General features: G+C 39.6%; 1 protein-coding gene across 1 annotated transcript; it reads right to left on the reverse strand.

Moving 5' to 3' along the window:
- Nucleotides 1–477: 477 nt before the first annotated feature.
- Nucleotides 478–14697, reverse strand: LOC135477459 (sphingosine-1-phosphate phosphatase 2-like). The gene is made up of 3 exons (XM_064757574.1): nt 13975–14697; nt 3289–3378; nt 478–2106 (listed from the first exon to the last, which is right to left on the reverse strand). Exons 1-3 carry the CDS (start codon nt 14596–14598, stop codon nt 1543–1545), a joined length of 1278 nt encoding a protein of 425 aa, XP_064613644.1. The 5' UTR covers nt 14599–14697; the 3' UTR covers nt 478–1542.
- Nucleotides 14698–20062: the final 5365 nt, after the last annotated feature.

A 20062-nucleotide genomic window follows, 5' to 3' on the forward strand; every position in this document is an offset into this window, starting at 1 on the left:
ACGTTTTCTTAACCTTGTTTGAATTTGGAACTTCTGCAGTAAGAACAAATCTGTCACATGTGCGGCAAAGCTTTTTCAGGCGGATTAAAATTACAACTAATAAAATGCCCCTTCCCCCACGTTTCAGCACACACTTCAACACCAGATTTTATCCTAGACAAGTAAAAGTCATGAAGAATCCTAACAAATGATCGGCATCCGTATAAAGCATTTGTTGGTAAGCTTTTTTATCCACTTTTCTGTGCCGACATCTATCTAACGTTGGCTGTGGGAAGCTAGATGACTACTTCGTAGAGTCACAGGGAAGGCAGGTCACACCTTCAGCTATACTTCAAGGCAAGGAAAAAAGTAACTTGATATACATGTATACGTCAGATGAATGCTTTCTTAGATTTGTCTCTGTCGATTATAATGCATTTTAAACCTTGGATTCTACCGTGGTCTTTTCGGACCATATTGTGATGACGTCACATGACGTCACCTCCGGTTTATTGCCACTGCATACACAAAGGCCGCTAAACTTCTACATTCAAATGTCTGAATGTATGCATTCGCCGAAAAGATCTTGTAATGAACTGTTTAAAGCAAAACATGTGACGTGACTTATACTTGCTGTGTTCCAAAGAGGGCAACTCACAATCCAAAGTTTCAAAAGCATTTGAATCGGCTGATAATAACGGTGTTTAATGGGTTTTTTTTTAATTGCAGTCATTCCTCGTGAATCTCTCTTCTAATTTTAACATGGAGTTTAACCTTTATGCGTTTCTTCCGCTTTCAATGATAGCTAACAGACATGTACGCTCTCGAAAGCTTTAAAATTGGCCATAACAGAGAATGATGACCAATACACATGTAGATATGCACAATCAAATTATCAGGAACTGACGAAGCCTACACTGTATTTAAAGTTCTCCTCATGCATACAAACTGGAAGCGGAAGTTAAGTGATGCGATTCTCAGGCTTGACAGCTTGAGGCACATACGCTGATCAGGGGATCTTGATACAACTTATAGCGACTTATGGATTCTCAGAGTTGATACGTGATATTCAGATAATGACTAATCGCCCTCATACACTAGACTGTGATACTCGAGTTTTGATTCTCAAACCCAGGCACTGATCTGAATGCTCGGGTCATGATGCATACAAGCTGGTACCCCCAATCATGAACAGGACACTAGGATTCTGATACAGACTCTATGACCACGATAAGGTAACTTGGACCTGATAAAGACACTTCGATACTTGCATCCTGACCTTCTAACCCTGATGATCCCTCCAGAAATGGGCCCACTTGTACGAAACCCACTTAACGTAACGAGCACGTAACAACCATGGCGACGTAATACCTACACTGCTGGTTGCCATGGTAGTCACATGTTCGTACCGTTAAGTGGGCTTCGTACATGTGAGCCAGGGTCGTTTCAAAAACAGTCCAATTGTATGCAGTTTCATACAATAGTTATTATCCTGCCTAGATTAACATCCTCTGATGAACTACACTGGACCAGTACAGAATCAACAGATGCTAAACCATCCTGTTATAAAACTTCTCCGAAGAAGGTACTGCGGCAAATGCCCAACCATCTGGTGATGTTTGGCACCAACGCCATGAGAACAAGGCCCATTGTGTAGTAGGTGATGAATTTGTAAGGGATAATCACAGATGGGTGTTTTTTATCAGTTTTTTCCAGGCCCACCATATAGGAAACTAACCATGCAGCAAATTTTCCAGTGATGAAATATGTCGTCACCAATGAGACCACCCCAATGGAAAAGCGCACAAGGGAATAAGCAACCCAGTCTAGAGTTGGGTAGATGACTGGGTGGAGTCCAGCGGTTTGCACGACTTTGGTAATGCCGGTGTAATGTAAAACCCAGCAGCCAGTGAGCGTTCCGGCCGAGGCAGCCAAGATCTCCGTTGCATTTGACCTTGAGGAGAATCCCTTAGAGGCTGGGTACAGGACAGTACAGAGGGCGAGGCTGAGCACCAAAAGCACAAACGGCGAGGAGATATGTGTTTGAATGTACCAGTCACATTTGCCCAGGTAAGGCAAGATGCTGGCCATCAGGAGCAGAGACGAGCCAATGCCACACATAACATCCTGAAACACAGGTACACGCACATATAGTCATTATTTATTTATCTATTTGATTGGTGTTTTACGCTGTACTCAAGAATATTTCACTTATACGACGGCGGGCAGCATTACAGTGGGAGGAAACCGGGCACAGCCCACGGGGAAACCCACAAACATCTGCAGGTTGTTGCCAGACCTTTTAATACACAGCCGGAGAGGAGGCCAGAATGAGCTGGACTTGAACTCACAGCAACCGCATATAGTTATTAGTTTATCTGCCTCGATATTTCATATCTTAGTGAAGATTTCTTTACTTATTAGGAATATAATATATATAACAGGCAGTTTCTTGGGTGAGCAGACTTTAATATTACACTCATAGAGCTCTTAGATGGGGGGAAAAATTCAAGAAGCCTGGTGTAAACCATTAACCTTTCACAAATTTCTCACAAACTTTGCTGTGAGTGACTTCATTTATTTATTTATCTCATTAGAGTTTTACACCTGACTCAAGAATATTTCACTTATACGACGGCAGCCAGTAATATGGTGGGTGGAAAACTGGGCATCCTGGGGAAACCAACTACCATCTGCAGATTGTTGGCAGATGTCCCACGTACGGCCGGTGTGGAGGCCCCCATAAGATGGACTTAAAGTCACAATGACCACATTGGTGAGGGGCTTCTGAGTCACTGTACCGTGCTGGCATGCTAACCACCTCGGTCATGCAAACTGGTAATATACGGTTGAGCATGTCAGGTATGAGTAATACCCATGTATTACAGTATGGTCACTTTAACTTTCACCCAAATCTCCATTGTGTGAAAGGAAAATATACCAACTACTGCACATGCACTGCAGATTATTCAGTTACTGCAGTTTAATGATGACCTTATGTATAACTGGAAATTTACTGGCACGAGAAATCTTTTTCAACTAAAAGTACACTCACTCTATAATTGAAAGACAAAAATTAGGAAACCCATGTTTTAGAGGAGCATTAAATATAACAAAAAGGGCTAACATGACTAATGAGAAACCGAGACAGATTTCATTACTTAATCTTTATCATTAGTATTAGAAGATCACCATACGCCTAACACCTCATGCGTCTAATATGTTCGCCCTGATACTTATGTTTACCGGTAGCAAATTAGAACATATGATTTGAGCACGAATAAGGTTATTGGTGAACTCGGATCTTACCGCCACAGAATGCACCCCCAGATACAGCCGACTGAGGCATACAACCACAGCCCACACCACGGCAGCAGTAACACACAGGTATGGAGATATCTGAAACAGATCAACACCAGTTTATATTCATTGTAGCCATACATTATTAACTGAAATCACAAATGTTGCAAATAATAAAACGTTATGATATAAGTTAGTATGGAATAGGAGTGGAAACAGATCTAAAACACCACAGCCATTTTGTTAGGACATGCTTGATAAATCTACCTTTAATCAGGAATTCTTAAGAGGCCATGGGATGTGCGATGCCAAAGACACATTTTTCAGCTCTCCAACAGACCTCCACTGAATTACTTCCCTTGAGATCACTCTAAGGCAAGAGTGTGCACTCTTTACATTCACTAATACCTACGTGAATATGTATTAAGTGAAACAAACCGATTGCTTTATTTATTTATTTCTTTGGTTTTTTTTTACGCCGTACTCTAGAGTATTTCACTTGTACATCGGCGGCCAGCGTAATAGTGGAAGGAAAACGGGCACAGCCCGGGGGGAACCGACAACCATCCATAGGTTGTTGACAGACCTTCCCGCGTACGACCGCAGAGGAAGCCAGCATGAGCTGGACTTGAACTCACAGCGACTGCATTGGTGTCAGGCTCTTGGGTCATTACGTTGCGCTAGCACGCTAACCAACTAAGCTATGGAGGCCCCCTAACACAAACTGAAGATCAATCTTCAAGCCACAGATATATATTTGTTCCTACAGCAAATAAGAACTGGCAAATTCGGTGGGCTTCGAATTTATCTCTACCTAGCCAGGAATACATGTACACCAAACATAACACATGGCTTTCAGAGAAATGGGTCAATACATACGCATATATCATTTAACTCAGCTGGAATTCAAACATCAAATTTATCAAATAGTACACATACATGCACACATGTAATATCAAACATGTACATGTACACTGACTTAAATAACTTAGACGGCACCTCATTATAACATGACCTAAAATTTCACCCATGACTAAGTTGCTCACTTTCCCAGATTCTGGGAGTTCTACTGACTTTAAAAAGATGCTTTGAGAGGTAATTGGAAGGTAGAATGATATCTAAAGCCTTGAAAAATGTAAATTTTAGCACCAGAAGTAATATCTCATGATATTTATTTGCTTCCAAAAATGCTCTTTTTTAAGGTCATTTAGGGTGGTCCGCAGAATCAGTGTATTGTGTTGCACTGTTTACATATATATGACTTGAAATAAATTTTGACTTGAATTGACTTGATTTGATCCAACCCAGATAAAAGTGAAAATCTTGGCACTCTCACAACCAACTAACACCTAACTTTCCACAAAAACTTAAAGGTTTACAAAAATTACCCTACATGGATACAATGTTGTTGTCTCATTTCAGATGTGCACATGTAAATGTATGAAGTTTTCAATTCAGTAATACAAGTGTCACTTGTCAATTAATATGCATGCTGTGACATTCAACAACAAAATGCTTAAAAAAATAAAATACTTTGTAAAGTACTTTGAACTACTTTCACACGCCAAGATGTGGTCCCAAATACCCTCCATAGAAAAAATTTTCAAACACACGTGACATCAACTTCTATGTTTAAGTTTTCATTGAAGTTTTATGCCTGGGGCATCCATGAAGTGTTATGGCTATCATTAGGTATGCATACATGGATGTACATGTACTGCCTCATTACATGACACACGGGGATGTGGCCTACAAATTCCCCAAAACAATCCATCTTTGTATTACAAATAAAGGCCATAAAACAAGTAAAAAAAAAACGGACTTCTGGTGCTGAAATGTACAATTTAAGTAGAACGCGATGCTACCTTTCAAACAAACCCCAAAACATCTTTTTGAGATGAACGGACTCTGAGAATCTGGCCAAATAGTTAATTTTACAAGTGATTAACAAAAGTTTACGTCTTTTACTTTATACACGCACATTTATATTCATGTCCAGCTCATTTGTGCTGGAGTCCAGTTCTAATTAACTGGCATGTACTGCATCCATTATCCTCATGTTTTGTGACATGGTATGTTCCTTGTGATCTCTAGTCCATGGATTTATTTATTTATTTGATTGGAGTTTTATGCTGTACTCAAGAATATTCCACTTAAACGACGGCTGCCAGCATTACGGTGTGAGGAAACTGGGCAGAGCCCGGAGAAAACCCACAACCATCCACAGGCTGCTGACAGACCTTCCCACGTACAGCATGAGCTTGATGTCGTCCAATCAATTATAATGTATTATACATATTCATATGCATGAGCCTTACTGTGATTATAATATTCATGAGGCAAATGTTACAAAACCCATGTCATGGATCACTACTAAGTACTGTGCTAACCACTTCGGCCACGGAGGCCTCATAACACAAATGGAGGTAACTGCAGTAGAATAAACGCACATGCTCATAATGGCTGCTGCCTCGAGAACGTGGGTTATTTCCTCGTGAGCGTGATGTAGCTTTCCCTTGAGTGATCTATTGTACGTGATGTCTTGCAGAAAATCATGTGACCGTGTATTCATATTGACCAATAGAACCCAAGGATCACTCAATGAGGCATCAGGATTAGAGAAGTAATAACTCCTGTCACCTCAGTAGTACGTTAAAATAAAATGCTACATGCATAAAAATGAGCATGTAAATGGTATTTGCATGCACACAATATTAATTGCACAATGTTGTCCTCTCTTTCATAAATGTAAGACTCCAACCTGTATGTATCTATGTTTGGTGTTTTAGGTCATGCTTTTTTTCCCAGTCACATGATGACAAGGAGTCACTGTGTGTGCACCTATACATGTACGTGTCTTCTTGTGAAGTAAAATACTGAACTTCATGACACCAGACATGACACCCCACCCAATCATGCTATAATGACACAACAACTGCTGTTTCCTTGCTCTAACCTCTCAGTACTGAGTGCCAAGCAAGGAAGCACCATATAACAATTTGAAAGTCACTGGTATGACCAGATTTGGGACTGATCCCAGGTCTATCATCTTAGAGGCAGAAGTTCTGACAGTTCATCAGTTTTCTAATTACTTTCACAAGTTACTATTCTTGCTAGGGTATTATTAGAATTGCTAATTGCAAGGCCACTTTGCAACACAATTATACATCAGTAAATATCAATTCCTGAGGAAACTGTATACTGTATACGTCTTTTAAAAGCATGCTAAGTGAATCAAGTAGTTGACAGCTACATGATAGCTACAAGATAGCCACAACCCATGAAGATAGTCCTGTCGCCCAATCAGCGATACATGTATTCACGTATTACTAGCTTTAATACAGACATGAATTCAGTCAATAGAAACAGTGCATTTTTGCAGTATCAGTGGGCACATATAGCCAGATTTTGTAATCAGTGGCCCGTCTTCACTCTGTTTTCCCTATCTCTCTCATGGCAATTTCCCTGACACCCCCTCCCACTAGCCCTCCCACCATCCAGGCTATATACAACCTATGGGTGTGGCATGGAATGTGTGCCAATCCAGACACAATGTACACCATTGTACCCATAGCTCCATTCATGCCTGCCATAGTTATGTGAAGATTTTCACCAACCCGGATGCAGGAAGAAGAACAAAATCAAAGGCATTTAAAAAGCTGTGCACACAGTGAACATAACAGAGCTCTGGTTGGTTTGAGAGCCTCTGGCAGGTACATGTACAAACTCAGGGCTTTCAGTGCATTAAATGTGCCAATGACACACGGTTAGACATTGGGCAATCTTCCTCAGGGATAAGCCTTGTCCCAAACATTGCCTTTAACAGGCAAATGTATGTAATGCTCTGTTCTGTGTGGAAATGCGATTGTGTTTGCCACTGCTCGTTCGTTAGTTCTTCCGATAAGGGGAATTACATAAATACGCTGCAGTGTTTCCAAGGACTGCTCATCATTCTTTGACATGTGTTAACGTAGAGCAAATGAAACATGTTCCATTTTTACCGAATCGGACGAGGGTGTATTGCTTGGGTGTTTTGTAGGTTTGTAGTGGTCAAAGCATGGGCCACATATTTTGTGACTAATAATAACCTTTTATACAGTAACGCTAACGCCATCACATGTTCATGGAATCACTGCCTAAAAAATCATAAAATATTACATTTGGTGCTGAAATTTACATTTTTCAAGTTGCTGTGATCCAACAACCAGCAAATGACCAAATAACTGCTTAAGAGTAGGAATCCGGAATCAGGAAAAATGTGGAATTTGATGCATTTATAGAGGCAATTTTAGGCCATTCAGATTATAATGATACATGTACGGTAATGACTACAGAGGCTATGTACACCATACCTACCATTCTAACCCTGAAAAAGTGCATGTACTTTGGCTGGATGTACTGTGCCAGATACAGACAGGCTGGGCGGTTGGGTGGGGGAGGGGGGGGATGGATGGCACGGAGGTGAATATATACAAGAGACTGCATGCACGCTCTTCATGTACACACAATGTATTGAGTGTTTACAACAGATCAGTGTCTCATCCTGACCCAGACGTATACAAAATACATACAGCCTGCTGTCATGGCTGTTCTATCTACCTCCTTCTGTACAATCTTCAGCAGGGAAAAGCAACGCCAAGTAAAACAAAAAGATAATACCATTAGGCAAAATCAGTTTTCTCAGTTAAAGGGTAAAAAGAAATTTTGACTCCAAGATGTGTTTTAGTTCCTAATTTTACAGGAAAACGTTAGGACCATATCTATATTCACTGTATCATAGCATTGTAGATCTACATGCACTATTAGCTGTGACCAAAGGCAGGTTTATGCATACATGTATTAAAATTTGCTTCGCCTGTTTGTCTGTCTGTCTGTCTGTCTGTCTGTCCCCTGGTAAAGCTTTTGACACATCCTGCATTTTAACATGGGCATTCAATTAACAAGTGCCCCGAGAGTGAGATGTCACAGACACAAAAACTCCAAAAGCGCCTTTCAATTTTTAAAGATCAACTTAACTCTCAGTCTTTATACAGGGTAACTTGGAAGTCATGGACAGAGACAAGATGCACATGCACGGTATGCCTCTAAACATGTCCCAAAAGAGGATGAAATTACGTATTACCCTATTAAATTCTAATTTTTAGCACAGATATTAATAGTGCTGAAAGGAGAATATTAAATTTCTTTTCCACCTTTTTAGAAAAGTAAAGATATGAGTATGTTGTTCATGAGATGGTCCACAACCAATCAAATATTCCTGCTACAATTTCATGTATACTGGCTAAAAATAGCAGGCCAGGTGTCCAAAAAATTCGAAAAAATAGGGAACAAATTATATACAGCTCTAATACACTGTATATTACTTTTTTAACAAGCCTAGGCTATGATTTAGAAGTCAAGCTGCTCCTATCCTTCATTACAGGTTATACAACACTATTATTGGAGTGTACAAATGGCCCATGCTACCTGTATGTACTACACTTAGTATCGAGTGTTAACTGCCACGGAGTATAATGACTCCGCTGATAATCAACACTCTGAGTGCAAACATCGGATCTCATGATTTTCTTCCCTGAAAGTTAAGAATATATGGGCGTGCATCAGGTATGCACAGCTGAGCTGCAACAATGGAAATGTTGTATTGATTCGGCTGTGCTTTGTAAATCATGCATGCCTGTCATAATATGGGAGAGGTGTACAACATACATGTACACAATATCAACCTTTGATATCAGGCAACATTTACACCATATCAGCCTTTAATCAGGCAAACATGGCAAGGGCAGAGAACAGAGGATTAATACAAATGGTTGTTTACCATGATTATCTCAATCAAAGCTTTGGCGAGTCCATCAAACACCACCAAGGAAGACTTCAGCCTGCGTTTAGTTCAATATCCGGTCACCATGACATTTATTGCCTTGATGGTACACTGACATTTAAGCTTATTAATACATTTACTGCAGTACAATATATGGACACGGATAGTGCGTGAGCATCAGCTAGGCTATATACACATGTAAATGTATGAACAGCAGGGTTTAAATCTAGTTTAATTCTGGTTTGTGGAGAATCCAGTTACTGACAAAAAAAAAGGCCCTTTTTAAACAAAAATAGAATAAAACTGGACAACACGAGCTCTGACAATCTTCTAAAGTGTCCTCTGATTTCTAAACAGGTGCTTGAACCTGCACACAGTCTGTTATTCCATAACATTTAAGCATGCAACATTACAGACCAGCTTGTATTCAATTTGTGTTAAATAATAAGTCTTGGAAGTGTCCAACTACCACAGTATTCATAAATATCTGTTAAGTCTAAAACTACAGGTTCCTTTTCAGATCACTTTTAAAGAGAAGGAGAAAAAAATTCTTATCATATATACGAGTTTGTTAATCTGCCCTGAGTTTTTAACAAAGTCAAACTAAAAAGTATATCTTTAGATGCATTTTGAAACATAAACACATTTTGTAACTGATGTCACTTGTAAGTTTATGCTCACAACAGGTCATCACAGAGTCTAATGTTGTAAAGGATAACAGAACACAGAAAACAGAACATATGAAATGTGTTTTGTTGCAGGTTTTCATGATTTGTCTTTTGTGATATAATCTTAATTTGTTCTTACATGTGTGACACGGCTTTTCTGTTTACTGCAGAAAGGTGCTTTGATGTTTGTTTGGAAGGTAAGATCATATCCCTCTTCAAAAGGTAAGTTTCATCAACAAAACTATTAAATATGCACATTTGCTGTAGGTACACATGTAGAGCATCTGCCCCAATTCTTTAACTTTTTCATCTGTCTACATGTCTATGAAAAATAAATTCAAGCATTTCAATTTTTCATTTTAAACCAAATTCAATGTTGTCTTTACCCTAACTCCTGTTTTTAGGAGTTCATGCAGGCATGTGAGTGAAAAACTGCTTGGGGTTTAACGTCTTAACAATTTTTCAGTCATTCAATGAAGAAGGAGTGCAGGTAATGTGCCGACTTGTTGCAGGATGGATTTCCACTGCTCTTTTATATTGTGCTCCTTCACTGAGACCCTTACTGAAGGCAAATAAGCCGCACCGCCTGAGGCATTATACTGATTTGGGTCAACCAGTTATTGCACTATATCCTCTTCATGCTGCATGCCAAGTGGGAAAGTTACAACTTCCTCTTTTTTTAAAGGTTTTAGGTGTGCCCTGACCCAGTATTGATTTATTTATTTATTCGATTGGTGTTTTATGCCGAATTCAAGAATATCTCACTTATATGACGGCAGCCAGCTTATGGTGGGAGGAAACCGTGCAGAGCCCGGGAGAAACCCCACGACCATCTGCAGGCTGCTGGCAGACCTTCCCACTTACAGCCGGAGAGGAAGCTAGCATGAGCTGGACATGAACTCACAATGGCCGCACTGGTGAGAGGCTCCTGGGTCATTATGTCATTAGATCTACCGCCTTCCGGACGCTCTACAACAGTGTTATCGGGGCCGGTACAATGCAGGCATATGAAGGTAGGTGTAAAAAAGTATCACAAAGTTGGGGGAGCAAATGCAAATATATTTATAAAGTTGAAAATTCCATGAATTCAATGTTTTTAATGTCTTGGCATGGCCAGCATTTATCTGCTTTTGTGTCTGAACTATTACAATTCTCTGGGTCCCCTCTAAATATGTGTGCTTCATGCTTTTCGTTTTACGTGGTCTTTCACAGTTTTTAGTCACATGATGAAGATTGATTTGTATATGTGTAGGCCTAAATGTGCAGGTCCGATGAGATGAACTTTGGCCACCTGGTTTGTTTTTATTTACTCAACCTAGCTGACTGTCCAATGAAATGCTGAGTAAATGATACAACATGCTGTCAATACTTCTCATGCCCACCATGTTTACACAACACGTGCATATGTACACTGCTGGCGGATACAAATGTGTCAAATTCACATTAGCATCAGTATGATCGAAAGTTAATTAAAGTCCTTGTGGTCAATGCTACACAACTTATCACCTTCGGTAAAAAAAAAAAGAAGACATTTGCAAGTGAGAACTGTATTGATGGAAACTTGTAATACAACTTAACACCAATTTCTGTCCAATTCCCAAATATCAATACATGTATCAATATACAAGTACCAGGATTGATATACAAAGATAAATGTATATACACATGTACCTTATACATGACTTTGTACCATGCAACACTGGCCATTTCCACAACCTTGACCTTGCCATAACATTACCGACACCAACAGCCCTGGTGCACAGCCCTACTGCTGCCGTGGAGAAGTTACTCTATCTGGCAGGTAAAAATCCCGCCCACATGGTCTTTGCCTTTTACCTGTCTGAGCTTTTTGGCCGTATGAAAACACTTGATCCCCCACCACCATTCATTCAGCCCAACAATACCGACACAACCCTTCAGTAAATTTCAGCTGCTCTCGTAAAGGATGGCAGCATTATGAGAAAGTTTCTCATTTTGTTGTTTCTTGCTTTTTATCCACGCGGGGCCAAGGTCCACATATTGCTGCAGCTGACATTCCTCCAGACAAACTCTTCACTACCTTGCATTTTCGCACATGCACATCATGGAGAATAGCACTGGGGAGTCTCACTTTTGATTTCAGCGTGTACTAAACAGGTAGCTCCAGACACATGAATACGCATACAGGACCCATAGAGGAAGAAGAAACCAAGAGGAAAATTTTACTGCTCACATACATGTCCTTATCTATACAAGTACACCATGTATATATAATAGGTACATGTGTATACATTTTCAAAGTTCACCGACATCTACATGTAAGACATGTGAGTTTATCATGGACTAGAATAAATGTAAACAAGGGACAGCAACTGTACAGCCAGTACTTCAATACATTAATGTAGGACGGTAGATAATAGACCAAAAACAAAAATAATTATGCAGCGCTAATTTGAAAAATTATCTGAGTACCAGGTCAGATTTTAGGATTAAACAAGCTCTTTACTTATACATATGACTCATAACAATTGAGACAAATCAGATCAAATTGCAATAAATGGAAAACTAATTAAGAAAGTATAAGATATTGCTGAAATGTTGTTGACTTGATTGGAGTTATATATTGAGTTAATTATTTAAAAAAAAAAAAAAAAAATTATGAATGAATGATTATGGATCAACATCCATGCTGCTAATATTGTAGTCATATGAAAAAAAAAAAGGACAATTATGAAAGCAACGTGAATTACTTACGGTTACTACCCCGCCTACTTAGAGCACTTTCATTGCATTAATTGTTGCTAGATAAGCAACACTAATTTAGTTGTTTTTCTTCCTTAAACTGCTTCCTACTGAGATACATCAACCATATAACTGATGATAAACAGTTAGTATGATTAAAAATTACAGTTACTTCTTAAAATTTATATCTTTGAAAAAGTTCAACAATGAAAAATTCATACAGAGAAAAACTCCCTATTAGAAATTAATTTTTTCTTTCACTCCTTTAATGAAAATTTTTTACATCTTCATTAGCAAACTCAGTTGAGTTGTTCACATCAAGTGTTTCATTCATAAAACTCTATTAGTTCGCTTAATTATACCCCCATGGAGGGTTGCACTAAAGTAGAGCTAGGTCATCCACAGGTATGTTGTCAAGAGCATCACCAGCAGTCCCGGGGCGGTTCTGCACGTCACCAGTATTAGAACATCCATATATCATGTCACATTTCATATATATATATATATAAATACATGTATGTATATATATATTTAGATATCTTCATTATGAAATGCACCCATGCGTGTTAGCCTCTTCTGAAAGCCAAGGTTCCACTTAATAATTTTAATAATTTTAAGTGAGCTGGTTTAGGAAACAAAATAAGATTTAGTTTTAAACTTTAGGTGTCCGACTGATGGCCAATTGTGGAGAAATTAAAAAAAGAAAAAACAAATGATGAATTATGAATGACCTTAATAAATAATTACCAGAACAATAAACCTTGCACGCACTTGAACTTCAAATTCAAACAGAATTGATGTACATGTAAGATATATAACATATAAAATTGGAGGTATACATGTGGTCAACTTCAGCAATCCAACTGCAGGCCCATTGTCATCAAAAAAAAATAAATAAATAAAAGGAAAGTGATTTGAATGAATGGAGATGAAGACAACCTTTTCACTGTCACCGTTACCTGATGTGGACAAATTTCCTGCCCTGAGATTAACCTTTATTCACCTAAATTTGTAATTATCATTTTATAGGCTGTTGTAAAAACAAGGACGCTGCCTTTTGCTGGTTGCGGACTCTGACGTTCATTGTGAAAAGTAATTTCTTCAATCAATTGATATCAATCAGTCAATCACCTAAAAGCAACCTCAGCTTTACACACCGAATAGTCTATATATAAGTCTTGAGGTAAGCCATGTTATGCAAATCTATTTTGATCTGTAGTATTACGAATCTACTTGGGGTTATCCAGCATGTCCCGCCGTAAATGTTACAGTTTGCACCCAGCTAAGTTTTGCATAAAGCAGAACACCTGTACATGCAGGTGCATGCGTGGATTCACCTGTATGCAAAAAAAAAACAAAAAAAAACACACCCACACACACACACACAAACTATATTATAAAGAATATTTACAAGCCTGATACAATTACTCATCAAACGTGCACTGCATGGTCATGACATATACATAATGATAAGTAAATATTTACCTCGTATCTTTCGTGGATAAGGAGGAAGAGTGCGCATGGAATGACAGTGCCCGCCATGGCATGAGTTGACGGCATGCCGTGCTCCCCGCTGTGCTCTATTTCCAGTCGAACTACAGGTGGAGAGGGTGGTCTAGGCCATCTAATTACGTCTTTGGCCGCTTGGCCAAGGTACATTGTTAAAGACCACATGATAATGGTTTGGCGAGCCACGACACTGTCAACATTCCACAGAAAAAACGGAAAAAATCCAAGAAAGAACTCCTCGTTCCCCATGAGGGCTCCAAGGCGAAAAATCAAATACAGGGGCTTGTTTGAAATGGCGTACTGGAGTCCACCACTGGTCTTAACATATTTGTGTTTGCATATTTCATCTTCCACACTCTTTACGTGTCCATTGGATACCTGAATTCCGTTCTCACCTGAGTGTCTTGTAGGTCTTGCTTTCAACCCGTTTGTTGCATGGTAACCGTTTTTCACCCCATTGGGCCTCACCGCGTCGAACTTACTACCTCCATCTTGTAAATTGTTGTTGTCGACCACAACCCGGCCGAGAGGTACCACTCCACACCACTGCTGGAACGCTGCCGTGTATTTTGGATCCCTCAATTCCTTAATCCAATCCATCCTGCAATCAACTGGTGGTAACTAAACCTAGTTTTCGCCCTAAAACTTACTCCACAGTCCAGAGTTTCCCCACCTCTGCGAGCCGGCTTCCTATATGAACGTATGACACACCCCCTCGTGCGAACTTAGCGATCTCCACCAACTCGGCAGTTGGCGGACTTTGACCAGGTGAAACACTGGCCAACGCTCGTTTGTTTACCTTACCCGGGTGTTCCCGATTGACGGGGGTTGTCATAGGCGACGGCAGTGACCTCAGAAATTTGTATACCACTACAGAAATGAGGTCACGGGATATGGTCTGATTTTATGCGACAGCCCGGATTTAAACCCGCCCTGCCCGCAAAGCTTGGCTTGATTGAGGCTTGTGCCTACTATATAGGCGTGCGTACAACACTGCCAGTGTAGCCCTCGGACAGCCGTTGTAAACACGGGTGATTTAATTGCCGGCCGGTCGCACTTAGGTCAAACAGCGAGGTTGCTCTATGCATAAAGCGCATACAAATGTTACTGGTAGCCTGTCGATATCAGTGTCTAGTCGGCTGCAATTAAACTTGCTTTTGCTCTAGGCCTAATTTTAAATCAAGACAAGCATTAAATCTCGTTTCCTAGCAAACATATAGGCCTACATGCCTGCATGCTGAGTTACGATATATAGGCGTAAGTAGCTGATCACGTGATTCAAGTGTAGCTGACGCATGATTCAACAGGTCTCACAATTTCCCAGGCAACACGTAGGTCCACTTGGCACGTAGGCCTACATGTACATGTCTACATCGCTGAAACGTTGAATAGGCTGTTTAGGCCGAGATCAGAAGCGAGCGAATAATAACTGTATTGTCAAAACAATACTGGCCTATCTGTATGCATATCGACTCTATAAAAATATTACCGGTAGTTTAATGTATGATATGTATAGGCCTACATGAATAATACCAGCCACAAAAAAGTAAGATAGCTATAGAAGTACTCTGTACACTGTAGGCATATAGTAAAGGCCTATGGGAATCACTGTTTTCTTTTCCAAACTGTGTACCTTTCTGAATATATTTACCGTACCGTATGCAGGGGATTTGAAATTCTTCGCCTCAAATAATACGTATTTTGAAAGCTTCATCTTATAGAAACGTATACATTAGTCGTATATGCATGGATGGAGGAAATAATTTGTCTCATGACATTATGGGTCCCACCTAATAATAAATAATAACAAAAATAAGAAAAAAATAAAGTAATAAAAGAAACGGCGAGTTTGCAATAGTTTCGACATCTCACATGAAATCCTCGTCGTATTGCGCTTTATTAGGCTAATGTTGAAAAATAAGGAGTCAAAATTTTAACTGACAGGCCCATGTTAAAAGATAGACGGGGATATCCCAAAAATTGAATGACAGGCCCATGTTAAAAGATTGACAGGGATGTCCCAAAAATTGACCGACAGACAGGCCAACCGACAGATAGAAGAGAGTTACTATAAGCTTAGATATACGTTTGCATCTTTCATGAATAGGCCGGGTCCTGTACTAACAGAATGCCAAAACAACCACTGAAAGTTACAGGCCACAATTCATGTATAGCCTACTGAATTGTTACTGGACCGTTAAGGGCCTCGGGCTAACGCTAAACGAGCGCCATGGGGGTGGACTGAGGATGGTGGGTGTGGTGGTGTGGGTGGGGGTGGGTAGGGTAGAGAGTCATTTTCAGTTTAAACATGTCAATGTGTCATGGTTGGCAAGCAGTATGACTTCAGGCCGACGATCGATAATCTGTACAAGTGCACTGTATATACAACTGTCTGTTGCAAAATATCACTCGTAACAGACGAAGCGGAACATTTTCAACATGGAAAAGCGGGGTGTGGGGTGGATGTGGCGGGGGAGGGACTGGATTGACAGTATTTGATTTCCGAGGAGTAAAATAAGAAAATATAACAATTAACGCATATCATGCCTACCAGTTACTTAACATGCATATCAGCTATAAAAACACATGTAGGGCCTATTACCCGTTCTTTCTAGTTTCATTTCCGGTTGTACGTGGAAACGTCTTCTAGGAACCTGCGTATGGTCATGGGATTCCCCTGAGCTCTGCTCGGTTTCCTCCCGGTTTTTGTTAATGTGGGTGTCAAAACCCATGTGGCTCGAACGCTATATGCCTATACGTACCTTACAAAAGGAAATAATTTCGGTGCATGGGAAACATAAGCTTTCGCAAACAAGAAACATTTAATGCATTCAGTTACTGCATTACATTCATCTTTCAAATGCGACTAAAACGTGAACAAACTGTAAGTGACAGTTCCAGACTTTCGACGCAACGACGCCAATACAGCCTAATGTAGATGTAATCAGATTATGTATCTTCAAAGCAAATTTCAGATTTACATTCATTTCTATGTCCAGCCTGCATTAATTTATGCGTGGTATGCTGATGGTTCTCCAGCATGCATATTCCTGCTTAGACAGCACAGCTTTATAAATACAGGAATCACACTGTTTGTCCCGTTTGTTTGTCTCTCTGTAGACACGATTTCGTCCGTGTGTCTCCGATTTTGATGGAACTTAAGGATAATGTAAATCCGGTAATTATTTTCATAATTACACCCACCTAGCACAGCTGGTGTAATAGTGCTTTCCGTGTATTCAGATTTTGTCAGTGTTTCATGTATATCTCGTTCTAAATTACTGAACCTATTTCCATGAAACTTAGCATACATCTTCCCTTTCATCTAAACTTGCGCGTGCTTACGTTTAATTACAATCGCTTAATTATATCCATTACTTCCGCGCAGTCACATGATGTAATATTGGATTTTCATGTACACAGATTTTGTCCATGTAACTCCTGCCAAAGTAATGGACAATTTTCCCCGGAACGTTATGTGTATATCTTTATATCATCTAAACATCTAAATGCTTGATGATATAATGACGGTCTAATTATGATTTTTTTTTTCGTCTTCTTTCTTTTATTGTTAGTATTGATGGTTTATGGAAGGGGGATATTTCGGACGTCTGGATTCTAGTTTTATTTCATGATAAATATTTCACTTACATGCATGACGGCGATAAGGTAAATGGGTGATGGAAACCATAACAATGGAGGATGTCAAAAAGTAGTGTTGGCCAACATTTTACAGACTTCTAAGCTTATTCAACCTTGAATAGTGTTACCTAAAGTCCTGCACAATTTGTGCCTTACAAGTAAACGTAGTGACCCAGGAGCCTCTTGCCAATGTGGTCGCTGTGAGTTCAAGTCCAGCTCACACTGGCTTCATGAGCAACCAGATCATTTTTGGGAGTTTTCGGGGAGAGTTCCATGTATTCTTGAACGCGGATGTCGTCGATAGCACTTCAGGCATGGCATCCGCGCACTGAGTATTTCAAGTTTGTGTTTGAACATATTACAACAAATTTCTTTGTACATGCAATGTGTGACAAAATTGCTGCCTTTTAAGTGGCAGCCTCAGCACCAAGAGCTGGAGTTGAAAGCACGATCTCATCCATTTGAATTGAAGAAGCTGCATTCCGTGATCTACAACCCGGATCGAGCGAGGGTCTCCGTTTCAAAGTTTTATTTGTGTGCTAATATAGAGTACGAAAGCTCTTCAAGATTTAACAAGAAACTAGATTCAAACAATAATAAGCCATTTATCCTGCAGTAGAAAATATCTTTTCAATATCATAAATGTATTACCATATATGCACACTGCTGTCGTTGTATGTTAGTATAACTCACGACCTTTTAAAATGCCTGCTAGCATTTTCCTTTTGGAAATAATCATTTCTGGAATGGGTAATGAAATATCTGCATTGGAAACTATGAATGATGTACACATCAGATTTTTATTTATAGCATTTTCATACATATGTATGATCTAGATAACAGTGCAATTCTGAGGTTCCCCTGCGGTGTTTGTTATCATCGCTGATCAATGATCACGAGTGAGTCGGGTACACTCAAAAAAGATAATCTCTTCATTTTAACAGAGTCTTAATTTTAACAGAGTCTTTTCTGAGTGATGATAGAAAACATATAGAATACTTCTGATATTATAGCATAATACTATTAGCTACATTGTTACTCATTGACAGGATACGGAAATACGTGATGACAGTTATCCTCACACTAAATGCAGAAGACATTTGACGTCGTTTGATATTTGATTCGAGAATATATCTCTACCCACGTGATCGTTTTTGTCCAATGAAAAATTAAGTATTTTGTCTGACGCGGGATAATGTGTTATATTCAGCATAATAGTCTGTTAGTCTAATAGAATCCTTAATTTAAATTATCTAACGAAATATCTGTGTTATATTCAACAGAATAATCTGCTGCAATAACAGAATACTTTCTATAGCTTCACTCAGACAAAAGACTGCCTGTTAAATTGACCGTTGTCCTATGTGTGTAATATCCACAGTACATCTACGAAGTAAACCTCCAAGTAAATAAATACCATCGAATAACATAAGATATGACCAGAGAAGGATATTGGAAAACTGAACACCAGTGTTTGAAGGCTATGGTTGAAATATGATCATTGTGGACGTGGCGTTAAGCCATAGGCCTTTTCTCTTTCACTCATTCTGTCTCGTGTGAAAAAAGTTGAATTAATAGTTAGTAAATAGTATACGCCCGATGTGTTTTGCCAGCTCGCTATGTCTGCTTGTAGTGGGGTGTCAAAGAACTCTACTTACTTTTGGCAGTGTCTCAAATTTATCTTTAACTGAACTAAAGCTTGTATAACATGTATGTCTAACGGGAAGGACTACAGTGGTTGTACCTAATGTATACACATAGGAGTACGTATGTCCACACACGCTGGACATGACATTGACTGTAAGGTCATGCATGACCTTTATTCAAAGGTGAATGAGAATGGTGCATACAACCGTGACGCATGCAGTACACTCCTTATATGTGAATGTATGCTGTGGCTGTGTGTCCTTGCACGAGAGTTGCCCGCACACGCACACATGGTGTATATAACCTCAAGGTCAACTTAAAAGCCAGTTGTTTCAAAGCTGTTTCAAATCCCTCAAAAGACATCGGAAATAAAAAATATCTCGTCCAGGAGATTTACATATATCTCCTTTGAGTGAGTGAGTGAGTGCCTGGGATTTAACGTCGTACTTAACAATTTTTCAGTCATATGACGACGACGGAATCCTTAGAGTGTAAGTACTGTGCCTAATTGTTGCAGGACGAATTTCCACCGCTCTTTTATCTAGTGCTGCTTCACTGAAAAGCCTTACAGAAGGCAATTAAGCGGCCCCGGCCGAACCTTTATACCGATACGGGTCAACCAGTCGTTGCACTATGCCCTTCATACTGATCGCCAATCGAGGAAGTTACAACTGTCTCTTTCCTTAGGTGTGACTCGACCCAGGATTGAACCTGGATCTACTGCTCCAGAAGCGAACATTCTACCAAGTGTTCTATCTATGCCGGTCAATTTCTC

The sequence above is a fragment of the Liolophura sinensis genome, chromosome 11 (genome assembly GCF_032854445.1).
Source record: "Liolophura sinensis isolate JHLJ2023 chromosome 11, CUHK_Ljap_v2, whole genome shotgun sequence".
Taxonomy (NCBI): Eukaryota; Metazoa; Mollusca; class Polyplacophora; order Chitonida; family Chitonidae; genus Liolophura; species Liolophura sinensis.

What these genes read in the sequence shown, in the direction of transcription:
- LOC135477459 (XM_064757574.1), bottom strand. Translation starts at nt 14,598, where the DNA reads ATGGATTGGATTAAGGAATTGAGGGATCCAAAATACACGGCAGCGTTC. An exon ending in TTATCCACGAAAGATACGAG is followed by an intron (nt 3,379 to 13,974) that starts GTAAATATTTAC and finishes GATCTGTTTCAG; the next exon opens with ATATCTCCATACCTGTGTGT. An exon ending in TGGGGGTGCATTCTGTGGCG is followed by an intron (nt 2,107 to 3,288) that starts GTAAGATCCGAG and finishes CCTGTGTTTCAG; the next exon opens with GATGTTATGTGTGGCATTGG.